Source organism: Mauremys reevesii, linkage group 3 (assembly GCF_016161935.1).
Source record: "Mauremys reevesii isolate NIE-2019 linkage group 3, ASM1616193v1, whole genome shotgun sequence".
NCBI lineage: Eukaryota > Metazoa > Chordata > Testudines > Geoemydidae > Mauremys > Mauremys reevesii.
In genome coordinates this window covers 86,143,846-86,162,778 of record NC_052625.1, presented here as the reverse complement: position 1 = coordinate 86,162,778, position 18,933 = coordinate 86,143,846, and the positions used below count along the sequence as shown (strand labels likewise).

Here is an 18,933-nt window from a genome sequence, read left to right as displayed (position 1 = left end):
GGACTCTGGGGTGATGTGGGACCGGGCTGGGGAAGGGGTGATAGTTACGGGGAGGGGTGAGGAGTGATTTGGGGGGAAGGGAAGGCCGTGGGGGAGGGGGCCGTACGGGATTATAGGATGCGGGGAGTGTCACTGTCAGCGAGGCAGGTCCAGAGGGGGGCTGATAGTAGCTCTTCTTTCACCGTTGCTGCCTCTTCCTCCATGGCTTGGGATGATCCAGGCCATGCTGCAGGCAGCTGTAGTGTAGGTAATAATTGCACTGCAGAGCACATGAATTATAATAATTAACATAAGTAAGGAGCATCTGGAATGAAGAGAGTAAGGAGAAATAAAATAAGTTTCCCTCCCCAGATTCAGACTGAAATCTACCTACTCCTCCCCTAGGAAAAGAAACAAATCAACCACTTAGCAAACAGGAGGAAAGAACAAATTGTATGTAAGAGTCTCACATTCTCCATATTTTTCTGATGAAGAGTGTTCTCAAATTAACCAAAGATAAATGAATTTTGTGAGAGCAAATTAGATTAGGTAGGTGACTTGATTTACTGATTGTTCTGGTGCAAAGATCCCTTAACAAATCCCTTGGAGGTACAGTTATGTCCGAGTATCCCAGAGATGACCCATCTACCTCTGGAAGGAATAAGGTGAGGGAAAAGTAGAAAAAGCAGCTAAAGCACATCCACTCAAATGCATTATGAAATTAATTCAATCTGCTTCCTGAATAGGCAGCTTTCTGTAGTTTCAGGTTCTTATGGTTTTTGTCTTGAATATAACTGATAGCTACAATTTGAAAGTATGACTTGTGACTAGTAGCTCATAAAAGTCAAAGAGCAAAATACTGAAGAGACTTAAGCCATTGGCCTATCAAATATAGAGGAAATAAAGGTAAAAAATTATGGGACTCTAAAGGAGGTACTTCCTCTTGCAAGAGACTTCACAAGGAGCACTTGTTTGCAATTTTCTTAATTCTCAAGATATGTCTGTGGAAGTCAGGGCTTTTTCACCTACCCCCAAATGCCTTTCAGATGGGAAGACCTACATTTTAAGGGTAGGTTCATTTCAACAGGCCTTAAGCTACCAGCCTGATTCTTTTTCTCTGTTTTCCCCTCCCACTTTATCCTCTTACTCTGTTTTTCTGCCCTTACTGACACCTGTACAGCCTGTTTGCCCAAGTGTAACAATTGAATCCTGGTGGTGGGTGGGCGCAAGCCTGCCTATGTCAATTGGCCCTTCCCCTAGCCTAGGAGCTACTGAACCAGAGTTCAACCTGAGTACATAATTTGAAGGCATTTGGTTTGCACGAGCAGCCTTGAAAATGGAGCCGAAGTAGCAGTTCTGTTTTTGATGCATGAATCCACTTCAGTCTCTTAGGGCTGAGTTGGGTTTGCAGGGCTCAGAGTGGTAAAGAGTAATAAAAAAATATTTTTTTCAACACTAGACATGGATGTGACTGAATATTCACAAGGATCAGATCTGTTAAGTAAGGACCTGAAGCTGCATCCATTGATTTGAGAGGCTCAGGATTAGACCATAAGAGAGTAGAGCTTTTACAGTTATTTTCAGGATAGAACCATACTTGGAGAGTTTCTTCTGCCTTCTTTGTATTCCTCTTGGCATTCAGTTTAGTCAGAGGAGCAATAAAAAAAGCACCTGGAACTAAATCCACAAAAGGACTTAGGTGCTTAACTCCCACTGTACATGCTTAAAGCCAACATTTAGGTGCTACTGAGCTCCTCAGAACCGTGGCTCAACTGCCACCTAAATTCCCTAGGTTTCCCTAACTTTCTGCTGGTGAGAATGTGCAAAACTGCCTAATTCCTGATGCTGCTGAGCTGCTCAGCACCTAGCTCAGACCTGAACTCTGGCAGGATTCTCAAATTTGGCTATCCCCCCCTGCCAATTGATCGGGATGCTTTGAGCATGCCTAACCTGCATGAGACAGCTGGGGGTAAGCAGATCAGGAATTTTTGGGGCTAGCTGAAGTATGAGTGTTATAGTAGCCCACACTCACCTGGAGTGTGAGAGACTCTGCCTGATTTGGAGCAGGGAATTGAACGAGTCTCCACTCCCAACTGAGTGCTTTAATCACCAGCCTAATGGGTATTCCTGGGTGGGTCTCTCTCAATCCCTCCTGTTGGAGCTGTGCCACTTTGTAGAACAAATTAAGCAATGGGCCCCAGAGAGAGAGAATGTCTCTTCACAGAATGAGAATCTCTCTGGTTCAAGTCTCTGCTTCAAATGGGGATTTGAAAATAGGTCTCTCTTATCCCAGCGGAGTGCCTTAACCAATTGGCCGGAATGTGGGGGTGCTCTCTCTCTCTCGGTTTTTTTTGAGTGGGAAAAATTGAGCTGGCTTTGGTGCCTAAGACCCAGGGAGGGTTCATGGCTTTGAATCCCAAGCAAAGGGAAGTACCTACCTAAACCCTAAAGTTAAGCACCTAACTACCTTTGAGGGGTGAGGGTTTAGGCCCCACTCCTTTTGTCAACATTTCCCACTGACTAACGTAGGCACCTAACTTTCCCCATGCATTATATAGAGAGCCTACATGCCTCACTTGGGGCTGTGAATTGCACTGGGCAATGCCTTAGACCCTTTATGGATCTAGCCTCTAAAAACGCCCTGCCCTGCTTCATAGTGCCATTTGGTTCCCTTTGATTGATGCAGCAGTAGCAGAGCTTAGCCCTACACTAACTCAGCGAGAGCACCAGTAGTTTAGGAGGAGGTGTTATAGAAGTTGAAGCAATTGTAATTATATAAACCCAGGAAGTTCAGACTTAAGGTTAAACTTATGTAAAGGTATAGAAATGTACGAGAGCACTCAAAAAACCTTGACTCTGCTCTATAGTGATGTCATGAAATAATCATATTATATTTAAGGGTATGTCTACACTACGAAATTAGGTCGATTTAATAGTCAATTTTTTAGAAATCGATTTGATACAGTCGATTGTGTCCCCACTAAGTGCATTAAGTCAGCAGAGTGCATCCACAGTACCGAGGCTAGTGTTGACTTTCAGAGTGTTGCACTGTGGTAGCTATCCCACAGTTCCCATAGTCAGTGCTGCCCATTGGAATTCTGGGTTGCACTCCCAATGCCTGATGGGGCAAAAACACTGTCGTAGGTGGTTCTAGGTACATGTCGTCAGGCCCCCCTCCCTTCGTGAAAGCAACGGCAAAAAATCCCTTTTTTCCTGGGTTACCCGTGCAGACGACATACCACGGCAAGCCTGGAGCCCGCTCAGCTCACTGCAAGTTAGCAAAGACGGTTAGCAGCCGTATTGCACCATCTGCTGCTGTCTCCTGGTTGCTCCTGGCCGACCTCAGTGAGGTCGGTCGGGGGCACCTGGGCAGACACTGGTGCTCCTGGCCGGCCTTGGTGAGATTGGTCTGGGGCACCTGGGCAGACATGGGTGCTCCTGGCCGGCCTCGGTGAGGTTGGTTAGGGGCGCCTGGACATAAATGGGAGTGACTCCAGGTCATTCTCTTCTTTAAGTTTCGTCTAATGGAGATTCAAGTCCTGCCTGGAATATCATGCGAGCTGGAGGCTTTTGCCTCAGGCTGCTCTCCAAGCTGGCAGCACCACGTGGTCGCACCTATCCCAGCCTACTCCTTGCTCCCATGGCTCATGAAGCCTGGACAGTAGTAAGGAGCAACTATAGGCTGAGCAAGTGCAGAATGGTGGTAGAATGTGCCTTTAGACGTTTAAAATCTCATTGGCGCCGTTTGCTGACTAGGCTGTTTGCTATTAGAAGAGCACAGCAAGGCGCCACATATCACAGAAGCTTTGAAAACCAGTTTCATGACTGGCCAGGCTTTGATGTGATAGTTGTGTGTGTTTCTCCTTGATGCAAAGCTGCCCCCTTTGTTGATTTTAATTCCCTATAAGCCAGCCCTATAAGCCATGTCATCAGTTGCCCCTCCCTCCGTGAGAGCAACTGCAGGCAATCGTTTTGCGCCTTTTTTCCCTGCAGACGCAATACCATGGCAAGCATGGAGCCCACTCAGATCACCGTGACAGTTATGAGCACTGTAAACACCACGCGTATTATCCTGCAGTATATGCAGCACCAGAAACTTCAAAAGCAGGCAAGAAGGCGACGGCAGCGCTGTGACAAGAGTGATGAGGACATGGACACAGACGTATCTCAAAGCACGGGCCCTGGCAATGTGGACATCATGGTGGTAATGGGGCAGGCTCATGCCATGGAACGCCAATTCTGGGCCTGAGAAACAAGCACAGACTGGTGGGACCGCATAGTGTTGCAGGTCTGGCCAGATTCCCAGTGGCTGCGAAACTTTTGCATGTGTAAGGACACTTTTACGGAACTTCGTGACTTGCTTTCCCTGCCCTGAATCGCAAGAATACCAACATGAGGGCAGCCCTCACAGTTCACAAGTGAGTGGCAATAGCCCTCTGGCAGCTTGCAACGCCAAACAGCTACCGGTCAGTCGGGAATCAATTTGGAGTGGGCAAATCTACTGTGGGGGCTGCTGTGATCCAAGTAGCCAATGTGATCACTGAGCTGCTGTTATCAAGGGTAGTGACTCTGAGAAATGTGCAGGTCATAGTGGATGGCTTTGCTGCAATGGGATTCTCTAACTGTGGTGGGGCGATAGACGGAACGCATATCTCTATCTTGGGACAGGACCACCAAGGCAGCCAGTAGATAAACCAAAAGGGATACTTTTCAATGGTGCTGCAAGCACTGGTGGATCACAAGGGATGTTTCACTAACATCAACGTGGGATGGCCAGGAAAGGTACATGACACTCGCATCTTCAGGAACTCTGATCTGTTTAAACAGCTGGAGAAAGGGACTTACTTTCCAGACCAGAAAATAACTGTTGGGGATGTTGACATGCCTATAGTTATCCTTGGGGACCCAGCCTACCCCTTAATGCCATGGTTCATGAAGCCATACACAGGCAGTCTGGACAGTAGTAAGAAGCAGGTCAACTATAGGCTGAGCAAGTGCAGAATGGTGGTAGAATGTGCCTTTGGACGTTTAAAAGCGCACTGGCACAGTTTACTGACTTGGTTAGACCTCATGGAAACCAATATTTCCACTGTTATTACTGCTTGCTGTGTGCTCCACAATATCTGTGAGAGTAAGGGGGAAATGTTTATGGCAGGGTGGGAGGTTGAGGCAAATCGCCTGCCACTGATTACGCACAGCCAGGGCGGTTAGAAGAGCACAGCAAGGCATGCTGCGCATCAGAGAAGCTTTGAAAACCAGTTTTGTGACTGGCCAGGCTATGGTGTGAAAGTTCTGTTTGTTTCTCCTTGATGAAAACCTGCCCCCTTGGTTCACTTGGCTTCCCTGTAAGCCAACCGCCCTCCCCACCCAACTTTGATCACTGCTTGCAGAGGCAATAAAGTCATTGTTGTTTCAAATTCATGCATTCTTTATTAATTAGTCCCACAAATTGGGGGATAACTACCAAGGTAGCCTGGGAGGGGTGGAGAAGGAGGGAAGCACCGGATGGGGTGGTGGAGGAGGGAAGGACAAGGCCACATGGCACTTCTAAACTTATTTATTGAATGCCAGCTTTTGGTTGCTTGCGCAGTCCTCTGGGGTGGAGTGGTTGGGTGCCCAGAGGCCCCCCTACCGTGTTCTTGGGTGTCTGGGTGAGGAGGCTATGGAACTTGGGGAGGAGGGCGGTTGGTCACACAGGGGCTGCAGTGGCGGTCTGTGCTCCTGCTGCCTTTCCTGCACCTCAGCCATACACCGGAGCATATCAGTTTGATCTTCCAGTAGCCTAAGCATTGCTTCCTGCCTCCTCTCATCACACTGATGCCATCTATCATCTTGCTCCCGCCACCTCTCCTCTTGCTCCCGCCACCTGTCCTCTCGCGCATCCATCCTGTTCTCTCGTTCATTTTGTGCTTTCCTGCACTCTGACATTGTCTGCCTCCACACGTTCTGCTGGGCTCTTTCAGTGAGGGAGGACTGCATGAGCTCAGAGAACATTTCATCATGAGTGCCTTTTTTTCAGCTTCTAATCTCCACTAGCCTCTGGGATGGAGATGATATGGGGAGCATCGAAACATTTGCAGCTGCTGGAGGAAAAAAAAGGGAGAGTAGTCTTTAAAAAGACACATTTTAGAGAACAATGGGTAGACTCTTTCTCAGTGAACCAAGCTGTTAACATTACATAGCATGTGTGCTTTCTTTACAAGGTTGCATTTTGCCTCTTATATTGAGGGCCTGCCGGTTTGGTGTGAGAGATCACACACGCAGGGCTGGTGGGCAGCAGAATTCGGCTTGCAGGCAGCCATGATAAGCCACAGTCTTTTGGCTTCTTTAACCTTCATAACGTGGGAATGGTTTCAAACAGCAGCGCTCTCATTTCACATACCAAGCACCCATTGGGTTGGCCATTTAAAAGGAGGGGCTGCGGTTTTTGGGTTAACATGCAGCACAAACCCAACTAAACCCACCCCCACACCAATTCTCTGGGATGATCGCTTCAACCCTCTCCCCACTGCGTGGCTAACAGTCTTTGGGAGTACATCCTGGAGAGCTTCATTGAGATGTCCCTGGAGGATTTTTGCTCCATCCCCATACACGTTAACAGACTTTTCCAGTAGCTGTACTGGCTGCGAATGCATCCCATGTCTTCAGGGCAAATTAATCATTAAACACGCATGATTTTAAACCATGTATTATATTTTCAAAAGTACACTCTCCAGAGGTCCTGTCTCCACCTTCTAGGTCTGGGAGCCCGCCTTTGGTGGGTTGGTAGGGTACTAGATCCAGAGTGAAAAACAGTTCCTGGCTGCCGGGGAAAACGGTTTCTCCACTTGCTTGCTGTGCGCTATCTTCAACCTCCTCCTCCTCATCATCTTCCTCATCTCCAAAATCCACATCCCTGTTGCGTGAGAATCCATTGACGGAGTCCATGCACAGGGCTGGGGTAGTTGTAGGGGCACCCCCTAGAATGGAATGCAGCTCATCATAAAAGCGGTATGCCTGGGGCTCTGACCCGGAGCGGCCGTTTGCCTCTCTGGTTCTTTGGTAGGCTTGCCTGAGCTCCTTAAGTTTCACTTGGCACTGCTGCAGGTCCCTGTTATAGCCTCTGTCCTTCATGCCCTTGGAGATTTTTTCAAATGTTTTGGCATTTTGTCTTTTGGAATGGAGTTCTGATAGCATGGATTGCTCTCCCCATGCAGCAATCAGATCCAGTACCTCCCGTTCGGTCCATGCTGGAGCTCTTTTGCAATTCTGGGACTCCATGGTCACCTGTGCTGATGAGAGCTGCATGGTCACCGCTGAGCTCGCCATGCTGGCCAAACAGGAAATGAAATTCAAAGTTTGCGTGGCTTTTCCTGTCTACCTAGCCAGTGCATCTGAGTTGAGAGTGCTGTCCAGAGCGGTCACAATGGAGCACTCTGGGATAGCTCCTGGAGCCAATACCGTCGAATTGCATCCACACTACCCCAAATTTGACCCAGCAAGGTCGATTTCAGCGCTAATCCCCTCGTCAGGGAGGAGTACAGAAATCGATTTTAAGAGCCCTTTAAGTCAACAAAAATGGCTTCGTCGTGTGGACAGGTGCAGGGTTAAATCAAATCTAACGCTGCTAAATTCGACCTAAACTCGTAGTGTGGACCAGGGCTAAGAGATTTTAGTGTGTGATTTTTAGACATAGTAGTAGATTTTTTCTGTTTCTCAGTTTCATCATGACAAGACATTTCTATAGTAACAGACTTTTTGTTTTTGTACAGTATTATAAATATATTTAATTTTCTTTTGTGTTGTACATTTTTAATCAAACTACATTTTAAGACTAAAATAATGTATTTGTATACAGGTCGTAATTTCCTGTCATGATTAAAGGGAGAAGGATACGTACTGTGCTGCATCATGCCATGCACAGATTGGAGAAAGATGATAATGCCAATAATCTCCAGAAAGAGTCGTCATTTTTCTATCCTCCCCCAGATGGGGGTTGGGGTTGGGTTGTGGTGCTGGCTGCATGTACTCATGCTTTGCTTGTCAGTGGATTCCACAACGCTTTTGGTGTGTACATGATTTCCCTACTGGAGACTTTCCAGTCAAGTAGGTCACGAACAGGTAGGTCATCCATGTATAATGTGAAACCAAGGCTTGATGTTTCTGTACAGGTAGCTCAAAACTAAATTAGTCTTTTTTGATACCATGTCATGTTGAAAACTCACCTAATTTACTCTCTGCTGTTACCACTAAAGTGATCACCTTCACCTTTTGTCATGTTGTGGTGGTTGAATTTACCGTGATATTTGTGGTATTTAATATATTCCTATGCTTGGAATGAGAACGATTAGAAAGTTAAATACAGCGACATATGAAGACTTTTTTTTTCATTGAATACCACTTTAGATCTCCCATAAAATTACTGCTTTCCAGTTTTCTTCTTCTAATTGAATATGTATGTTTCAGATTATTTTTCCCAAATGTATTACATTTTGCAAGCTGAATTTTATTTTGTTATTTTCTGTTAATCTTTGGTAACCACTTTTGGTCCCCCACTGTATCATTTCTCTGTCCACATTGGTATTTGGAACGCCTCCTAATGTAGTACCACCTGCACATTTCATTAAGGTGTTATTTACGTTCACTTCTATATTATTAATGAAGGTATCAATTAAGTCTGACTCTAATGTCAACCCTGGCAGCACCTAGACACCTGCTTCCCTAAATGGATACATTGCTGTATTACATTTTGATCTGTTCACAGTGCTTCAGACGATTGCCAGCCTATGGACCAGTTTCTGTCCTAGGCTTAGATCGTTTTATCACAGGATTGGGTGGTCATTAAGGATCTGATGGCAGCTCTTTATTCTCAAGTGTCAGTTTCTATGGCCACAATGCAAGTTAGAGTAGCCTTGGGAGAATTCTGTGCTGGGCAGCTGTGATTAGATTCTGATCATAAAGGGTAGCATAAAGTGACTGGAACTTGGGGAGAGATCCAGTCGCTATATGTTAGTGCTCACAGCTGAACCAATATACATTACATTTTTATTAGGATTTCGTAAGACCCTAAAATCCAAATATACTATATTCTCTTTTCTATTCATCCACTAGTTTTACTATCTTATTAAAATCAGTTAGATTTGTAAGTTTGTCTGGCTGTTATAAACTCATACTGTTTATTGCTCAAGGGTCTGTTACTCTCTGGAGCCAGATTGTGCCTCACCCTTGGCCCTGGGCAGATGCACAAGGGAGGAATAGGACACAAGAAAGGCCAGCCCCCTCACCCTTATGTCCTCTATGCAGGGGTAAGACACAATGGTACACCTAGTGCAGGTGTTGCCTGTGTCTCACCTCAGCAGGCTTCTAGAAAAAATCATGTAGGGCTTGATCCTGCTCTCACTGAAACTCAATGATAACGCTCTCACTAACTTCCCTGGGGCAGAATCAAACACCTACAGATGGGCCAATCCAGTGTCGTCTAATATAGCCTCAACCAATGTTTAACTTGTGGGAATCATGTAAAAATGAATGATGTAACTTTGTTAGAACTTTTTGGTGACTTTTAAATTTAAAATTTAAATGATTGAAAGTATAATAACGTTCACATTATGGTATTAAATTTTGATCTTATTACAGAAATAAAGAGAAATCTGTGATCAATATACTGCATTATAAATACAGGGTTTTTTTGTTATTACATTTACATAGTGCTAAGTAGTTGTTAATATTCTGGGTCCCTGATAATTTATGACTTCTCACCTTGGGTCACTCAGCCCAAAACAGGTGTGTAGGTAGGCACAAAAGACCAAGTGGTGTTTGGGAGTTGCTGAAAGTAAGGAAATGCCAGAGGGAAGAACACGAAAAATGCAGGAAGAGAGGAGAGGGGAAGAAAGGAAAATGGGGAAGGAAGAAAAACAAAGGGAAGGAGGTAGTGGTGACCCGAAATGGGAACATATTTTCTCAGTGGTGGGATTGAGGGTAGCATATAGTCTACATTTATATCCTGGCCCCTACTGCCTATAACTGCAAGTAGAATTTGTTTCTCTGCTTTGAATGAGTTTCATGCCTCTGGTGTAATCTCTCTGATTTTTTTACTAGAAGTACAAAGTAAATACTAAGTTATTAATTTGCTATATTTGTAAAGTTAGTTTAACACAATGTAATTTAATACATTTTCCCTTTGTGAAAGATTTTAAAAGCTGTGATTTAAGCCACCTTGAGCTACTTCTGCTATTATTTCTGAAATTGCTTTTAAATGTTAATAATATGCACTGATATAATAATTAGAAATTTTAAACAGAACCTTGTGAAGTGCTGAGGCTGCAGTGAAAGTAGAGGGCACCTAGTACCCACAGTATCCAGTATTTGATGATAGAAGTACAAGTATATCTTGGAAGTAGTAAGTATGTACATCCTCAGCTGATAAAAATGTCAGCATACATCCATTGACTATGCCAGCTGAACGAGGTGGAGTATCTGGCACTTAATCTGGTGTCATTGTTATGGTTTTATTTAATACATTTAATTGCAAAATTATATTTTTTCTTTTTCAGCCTGGATTGGATCAGTCAGTTATGGTTTCATTATGATTTTTGGTCCCGTTTCTGGAAAACTTTTGCAGAAATATGGAGCCATCAAAGTAGCAATATTTGGAGCTCTAGTTGTCATGTTAGGTGTTGTTTGTTCATCTTATGCTGGTGATATACGTGTTCTGTTTTTAACCCATGGAATCCTAGTAGGTGTAGGATCAAGTTTTGCTTCTACTCCAGGTAACTTGATTATATTTATTTACCAGTAGACCAGGATCTTAGGCAAAATGCAGCAAGCTACACACAAAATAATTTTTAAAAATTAATGACTGTCAGTGTTTTGTTTGTTTTTAAGTTTCGCCTTCCACTGCTTAAATAAAAAGTGGAGGATAAAATTGTATGACCTAATGAAGAAAACACATTCTTCATTCAAAAATATGAATTGGATGCATGCATCTTGCATTTGTGATGGGCAATACAGTTCTTAAGATATTCCTTTTTTCCATACTAAAATACTAATGATCATTAAATGTGTGCAAGAGAAATTATAATAAAGATTTTTTTAAAAGCCTTGGGAACTAGATGATTTATGGGATTAATAATGAAATATAAAGTCTTTCCTATCTATTTTGCTATTTCAAATTTGATCCATATTGGTACTGATAAAAATCATTAACATTTTACAGTTTTGTGCAGGTTTATGTGAAATGTATTTATATTCTCAGATCATTTACTAGTGAGTATGTGTGATAAATGAAGTGTGTGGGGGGATGGAGGGGGACTCCCTTTTATAGACACCCACCCAGCCAGTAGCTATAAAATCCCTCTTAGTAGCTGTTCTTTAATTGCTCTGCCCGTAAAGGGTTAAAAAGTCTCACTACTATGCATAGATAAAAGGAAGTGAGTGGGCACCTGGCCAAAAGAGCCAATGGGAAGGCTAGAACTTTTTAAAATTAAGAAAAAACTCCCCTTTTGTCTGTCTGTCGGGTTGTTCTCCCAGAGAGAAGCGGACAGGGCAGCAGCTATGCTGTAAGAAGCTTTGGCCTAGGTATGAAAAAATCATCAGTATTATACCTAGAAACTACTCATTTAAAAGTCCAGATATGTAAGTAGTTCAGGAAATGTCTAGGAAGACACAATTAGGTTTATCTCTTTTATTTCTTTATGGCTTGTAGATTCTTCTGTGCTAACCCCAGGTGCTTTTGTTTTGTTTTTAACCTTTAAGCTGGACCTCAAGAAAGCTATTCTTGGTGCTTAATCCTTGTAGTTGCTCTTTTAAAATCTAGCAATAGCCTGAGTTCCCAGATGTATTTTCTTTCTTTTTTTTAAATAAAATTTACCTTTTTTAAGAACAGAATTGATTTATTGTATTTTAAGAGGTTTGTGTACATGTTGGTTAATTAGCTGGTGACAACAGCTGATTTCCATTTTTTTCTTTCTCAGCTCCTCCTCAGAGGAGGGAGTGTATGTGAAAGGGCTTGAGGGTACCCCACAGGAAGGAATTCCCAAGTGCACCTTCCTGGGCTCTCAAAGGGGTTCTGCACTTGGATGGTGGCAGCATCTACCAATCCAAGGACAGAAAAAAGCTGTAACCTTAGGAGTTTAATACAAGCCAGTATTAATTTTTAGAATCCTTGCAGGACCCCACCTTCTGCACTCACGGTGCCAGAGTGGTAATTAGCCTTGACAGTATGTATCCAAGTGTCCACTTCACAAACAGTGACACTGATTGGCATGCTTTTTGGTAGTCTCAGCTGAGAGACAAATAATGGAATTGGATTAGAGGCTGAATGACCTCACTCACCTATGGAGATGGTCTTTCAGAGGCAGGGTTGAAGCACATTGATTGGGCAGTATGGTGAAAATATTATTCCTTCTGTACCAGCTCTGTGGATAGAGGACTTCCTTTGTAATGTTAATTAAGCATAGGCACTAATTTTGTTTTACAAGTGAAAAAGATTACAAATGTCATGGACTTTTCACAAAGAGCATTAGTATTTTTAAATGGAAAAAAACCCCTATTTTTCCTGTTGAATTTTCAATATTGTTTCCTGTTCTAGACTTAATTAGATTGCATATAGTTGCCAACATGCAAAACATATTCTAATGGATGATGCTCTGTATAAAATGAGGTTATCAACCCTCTAGGCTGGTGGTCCCCAACGCGGTGCCTGCGGGCGCCATGGCGCCCACCGGGGCATCTCTATGGGCCCGTGTACTGGCCAGCAGATGAGCATCCGCTGAAATGCCGCTGACAAGCAGCGTCATCCAGAAGCGTCGCTGCCGAAATTATGCCACTTGTCGGCGGTGACGCCTATTGACGTTGCCACTTCTCGGCGGCATTTCGGCAGATGTTCGTCCGCTGGCCACGGTCCTCGGTGGCTAGTCGTCTGGAAAAAGGTTGGGGACCACTGCTCTAGGCAGTAGAGTGTTTTGTATGTATTTTGATGAATTTTTAGGTAGCAGTAGTTCTCAACCTTTCCAGACTACTGTACCCCTTTCAGGAGTCTGATTTGTCTTGTGTACCCCCAGCTTATATTTCACTTAAAAACTACTTGTTTACAAAATCAGACATAAAAATACAAAACTGTCACAGAACACTATTGCTGAACAATTGCTGACTTTTTCATTTTGTCTTTATGAAATTTTAGTTTGTATTAACTTTGCTAGTGCCTTTTATGTAGCCTGTTGTGAAACTAGCAAATATCTAGATGAGTTGATGTACTCCCTGGAAGACCTCTGCATAGCCCCAGGGGTACATGTACCCCTGGTTGAGAACCACTGACCTAGAAGACTAAATTAAAAAAAATCCATTAAATCCCACATTGTCTACCATATATATTGTATCATGATGTTGTAACAATACACACTGATGTTTCATCATAATGACATTACATTGCAAAAACATAGGAACATGCATAAAGCCACTATCACAGTTGCAAAATCACTGTACATACAAAACCAGTGATAAGAGAATGCCAAACGTTTGGAGTTTGGTGTTGGTTCTGAGAAACATCCTGAAGTTCTAATGCTTATCTGGGCATATGGAACCTTGCATCAGATGTCATTGTATCCCTCTCCACAAACTGCTCTTGGGCCTCTTCTGTTCTTATATTTTAAGCCCAAAGGGACCAATTCCTGTATTGATCCCAACTTGTGGTTGAAATAGAGCATTCTGTGTGAGGTTCCCCCTCACTGTCTCAGCCAAGTTGCCTCGTCCCTCCCCGTCCTCTCCTCCTGAGAGGGTTGTTCCTTCTGTTGCCATTGATGAGGGTGAAGGGAATAGGGAATAGCTGAATTTTATTTTTTTAATGTAAAACAGTTTTTTTCCTTTTCAACTTTTCACATTTTTATTTGTTTTTGATAGGCTTGATAATGGTGAGCCTTTACTTCACCACAAAGCGTTCATTTGCAACTGGGATTGTGATGGCTGGAGGGGCAGCAGGAACACTGGTACAGAATCAGGTGCATCGATACCTAATCAAGGCATTTGGATGGAGAACTAGTCTGCGTGTGTATTGTGGAATTCTAACAATATGTATTTTTGCTGGGTTTGCATACAGACCACTTGAAAAACGTATGTCATTCTTTTTGAAATTTTGTTAAAAATTAGATTCATTTTTGTTATTCCTGTGTTTCTGTTATAAAAACTCAAAATTCTTCATCAACTGATATGCTTTCTAGCTAAGATAATTCTGGAAAATATGAAACAGAGGGTATAATCTTGTGAAAGAGAAGGAAGTACTAACACTGGGCAAATCTTGAAGTCCTTGCTCATTTTTCACCCACTCTACTTAGGTTGACTCCAACAGAAGTCATAACTTTGGTGTTCAGATTTTAAAAACTGGATAGTAACAATACAACGGTCAGAACTAAAATATGTTGGGGCTTCACATTTTTTCATGGAAATTCTCTTTCTTTAATTGTGATACCATAGGAAATGTGAGATTCCTCTTATGTTTTCTCTTCAAGCAAGCAGCTCCCAACCAAGATACATATATTTGCAAAAACTGCCGAAGATCATGCAGATCTCAGATTGACCTATTCAGTCACATGAGATATTGCAAACCATCTACAGCATAGGCTGCAGTTCCCACTGTCTCTCGCAGACGAAAGGATGCCAACAACTTATGTTTTGGAGATCAGCGGTCTATGACGGCAGTTATGCTTTCAGTTTGGGTTGCTTTATGCAAGCATTTTCACTCTAGGATCCATAATGTTATAACTTGCTTAACTTTTATGATTAATTTCTTGATTGTTGGATGTTACTTGAATTATATTTGAATTTTACTGACTCTTCAGACTATTCAAGTGGTTAAAAAAGGGGCTTTCAAATCGTGGTCTGTTGCTCTTGTTCTCCATCTCACATGTGGTTCATAAAGAGTTTCTGGGTTTGTCTGAAAAATACCTGGATTTTCTGTGACCTAAGTGTAAATGCCTTTCACATTGGGTCTACCATTTTTTTATAAATGAGAAAATACGTTCTCAGTTCAGAAAGAATCTGTTCTGAAATTAATAAACTTAATATTTATTAAATGGCCTTAAAGTTAATACCAGGTTTTATGCTAAAAATAATGCATATAAGTGCTTCATGTAAATATACTGCGTAAGATTCATCAGTAGGCTCTGGATGATTTATTGTACACTAACAACATAAAGCAGGTGTAAACCAGTGAAACTGGATTTACGGGTGTTTTGTGATGATGGGCTGATATAGAGTAGCTGGTGCATACTGGTGAATCTGGCCCCATTACCTTTATTTACTTCAGACCTTTTAAGTAAACTTTTATGATTTGCTTACTTTCCTTTTAGAATAAACTACATTATAAGGTGGATAGGGAAATTGGAGAGTCAAAACTACTGTACTTGCTTCTATCACTCTGCCTGATTTCTTTTTCAACAAGAAGAATCCAGTTTCCTTGTCCAGTCTTTTCTTTGACTGCTGTGGTAGTAAGCTGTTTTGAACAAAATGTCATGTTGCATTTAACAATATATTTTGTGGTTGGTTTTCTTTAACAATTTAAACTTAGATTTTTCAAAGCAGCCTAATAGCGTTAGGTATCTCAATCCCATTGAAATTCAATAGGATTTGGGTATCTAAAACCCTTAGGCTGCTCTGAAAATACCAGGCTAAATTAAAAAAAAAATTAGACATTCAAGTAGAAACTTAAGTCTGAAAGAAACATCCATAGTTGTAGCAAGCAAAAGAGAGAGAAAGAAAATTCAGACCTGGGCTGCTTGCAGGTTTAACTTTAAATTTATAAAGCAAAATTGAAAGCTAATGAGTTTCCAGTATTTGCTCTTTAATTGTTATAGAGAGATGGTAGCTGCTCTATTAAAATAGTTAAAATGATCTTTCCCTTATAATCCCAATTTTCAATGTCCAGCTTCCTCTAAAAGAAAATAGTTTCCCTGAAATTTCACATGCCACATCTGCTAGGTTTCTGGGATGTTGGGAAAAACCTTTTGAAATTATGGTATTTAAAAACTTTCCCTGCCATTGAGCTTTTGAAAAAATCCTAACTTTGAGTCATCATATTGCCATATTGCTTTCAAGTGCCAGGATATAAGTCGTTTTTTTTTTCTTGTTTCTTCCCTTCTCTTGTTACTTGCAGCTCTAGCAAGGCCATATTTGTTCAAAGCTGTTTTCACATGTAGAACAACTTTTAAAATGATTTAAAATTTGTACAAATATAAACTGACTTGCTGCTGACTCCAGATTAAATCATAGAATATCATAGAATATCAGGGTTGGAAGGGACCTCAGGAGGTCATCTAGTCCAACCCCCTGCTCAAAGCAGGACCAATTCCCAACTAAATTATCCCAGCCAGGGCTTTGTCAAGCCTGACCTTAAAAACCTCTAAGGAAGAAGATTCCACCACCTCCCTAGGTAACCCATTCCAGTGCTTCACCACCCTCCTAGTGAAAAAGTTTTTCCTAATATCCAACCTAAACCTCCCCCACTGCAATTTGAGACCATTACTCCTTGTTCTGTCATCTGCTACCACTGAGAACAGTCTAGATCCATCCTCTTTGGAACCCCCTTTCAGGTATTTGAAAGCAGCTATAAAATCCCCCCTCATTCTTCTCTTCTGCAGACTAAACAATCCCAGTTCCTTCAGCCTCTCCTCATGAGTCATGTGCTCCAGCCCCCTAATCATTTTTGTCGCCCTCTGCTGCACTCTTTCCAATTTTTCCACATCCTCCTTGTAGTGTGGGGCCCAAAACTGGACACAATACTCCAGATGAGGCCTCACCAATGTTGAATAGAGGAATGATCAAGTCCCTCAGTCTGCTGGCAATGCCCCTACTTATACAGCCCAAAATGCCGTTAGCCTTCTTGGCAACAAGGGCACACTGTCGACTCATATCCAGCTTCTCGTCCACTGTAACCCCTAGGTCCTTTTCTGCAGAACTGCTGCCTAGCCATTCGGTCCCTAGTCTGTAACAGTGAATGGGATTCTTCCATCCTAAGTGCAGGACTCTGCACTTGTCCTTACTGAACCTCATGAGGTTTCTTTTGGCCCAATCCTCTAATTTGTCTAGGTCCCTCTGTATCCTATCCCTACTCTCCTGCGTATCTACCACTCCTCCCAGTTTAGTGTTATATGCAAACTTGCTGAGAATGCAGTCTACGCCATCCTCCAGATCATTAATGAAGATATTGAATAAAACCGGCCCCAGGACTGACCCTTGGGGCACTCCGTTTGATACTGGCTGCTAACTAGACACGGAGCCATTGATCACTACCCGTTGAGCCCGACGATCTAGCTAGCTTTCTATCCACCTTATAGTCCATTCATCCAGCCCATACTTCTTTAACTTGCTGGCAAGAATACTGTGGGAGACCATATCAAAAGCTTTGCCAAAGTCAAGAAATAACACATCCACTGCTTTCCCCTCATCCACAGACCCAGTTATCTCCTCATAGAAGGCAATTAGGTTAGTCAGGCATAACTTGCCCTTGGTGAATCCATGCTGACTGTTCCTGATCACTTTCCTCTCCTCTAAGTGCTTCCTTTCCTCTAAGTGCTGTTGTAGCTGCTGAACTGAGTAAGGGGCATGGAGGGTAACAGTCTAGTTGGGGAAATTGAGAGGAACTTGGAACTGGGAGGGACTGTGGGTTAGGAGGCTGGGGGAACACATGAAGATGGTAGAGAGCAGTGCTTCCCATTTTCAGAATAAAAACATGAGCACTAAATTTCAGTTTTCTACTTCCATCCACTTTAGCCACTTAGCGACTAGGGAAAAATGCAGGATTTGCACATAGAGCATAAGTTTATAATCAGCTGCACAAATGCAAAATGGGAAATGACTGCCTAGGAAAGAGTACTGCAGAAAAGAATCTGGGAGTTATAGTGAACCAGAAACTAAATACAAGTCAGCAGTGTTATACTGTTGAAAAAAAGTGAACATCATTCTGGGATATATTAGCAGGAGTGCAAAGCAAGACATGAGAAGTAATTCTTCCACTCTACTCAGCACTGTTAAGGCCTCAGCTGGAGTATTGTGTCCAGTTCTGGGCACCACCCTTTGGGAAAGATGTGAACAAACTGGGAAAAGTCCAGATGGAAAGCAACAAAAATGATTAAAGATCTAGAAAGCATGATCTATAAGGAAAGATTGAAATAAATGGGTTTGTTTAATTTGGAGAAGAGAAGACTGAGGGAGGGGACATGATAATAGTCTTCAAGTATGTAAAATCAAGAGGAGAGTGATACATTTTTCTCCTTAACCACTGAGGAAAAGACAAGAAGTAATGGTCTTAAACTGCAGCAAGGGAGATTTAGGTTAGATAATTAGGAAAAATGTCCCAACTGTAATGGTAGTTAAACAGTGGAACAAATTACCCAGGGAGGTTGTGGAATCTTTGTCATTGGAGGTTTTTAAGAACAGGTTAGACAAACACTGTCAGGGATGGTCTAGATCAGTGGTTCTCAACCTGCAGGCCATATGTGGCCCAATTAGCACACAGTTGCAGCCCAGCTGTGTGCTAAAGGCCTCAAGGCCTGTGCGGCAGGGTCTGGGTCCAGGGTCCTGGCTGCCCTGCTCCCTGGCCCGGCATGGTCTGGGGGTCTCGGCTGCTGAGCTGCCCTGCCCTGCCCTGCCCTGCCCTGCCCTGCGCAGCGTGGCGGGGTCTGGGGATGCTCTGCCCCATGCGGTGGGGTCTGGGGCCACCAGGGCTGCCCTGCCATGCAGCCCTGCAGTGGGGTCTGCTCCTGGCCCCACTCTGTGGAGGGGTCTCTGGGTGGGGGCTGGGGTGCTGGGCATAGAGGTCTTTAAGGAGTTTGGGGGGCTGCTGTGGTTCTCAACCTGCGGCCCAGGTAACATTGTGAGCTGCATATGCAGCTCACAATAATAAATAGGTTGAGAATCACTGGCCTAGATAGTACTTAGTCCTGCCTCAGTGCAGGGAACTGGACTAGATGATGTCTCAAGGTCCCT

The 18,933-nt window shown here is 43.1% G+C and overlaps 1 protein-coding gene across 13 annotated transcripts in view; it reads left to right on the top strand.

Moving 5' to 3' along the window:
* Positions 1–18,933, top strand: part of LOC120400888 (centromere protein J-like) — a 124,520-nt gene that overhangs the window by 203 nt on the left and 105,384 nt on the right. For 3 of the 13 annotated variants that reach the window (XM_039530166.1, XM_039530155.1, XM_039530156.1), the window contains exons 2-5: positions 352–432; positions 7,817–8,079; positions 10,512–10,727; positions 13,855–14,064. In XM_039530166.1, coding sequence (XP_039386100.1) covers positions 7,833–8,079; positions 10,512–10,727; positions 13,855–14,064 — 673 coding nt within the window. In that variant the 5' untranslated portion in view covers positions 352–432; positions 7,817–7,832. Of the gene's footprint in view, positions 1–231; positions 254–347; positions 645–7,816; positions 8,080–10,258; positions 10,358–10,511; positions 10,728–13,854; positions 14,065–18,933 lie in introns of those variants that run through there. The other 10 variants (XM_039530157.1, XM_039530160.1, XM_039530167.1 and 7 more) reach the window with 9 other exon arrangements.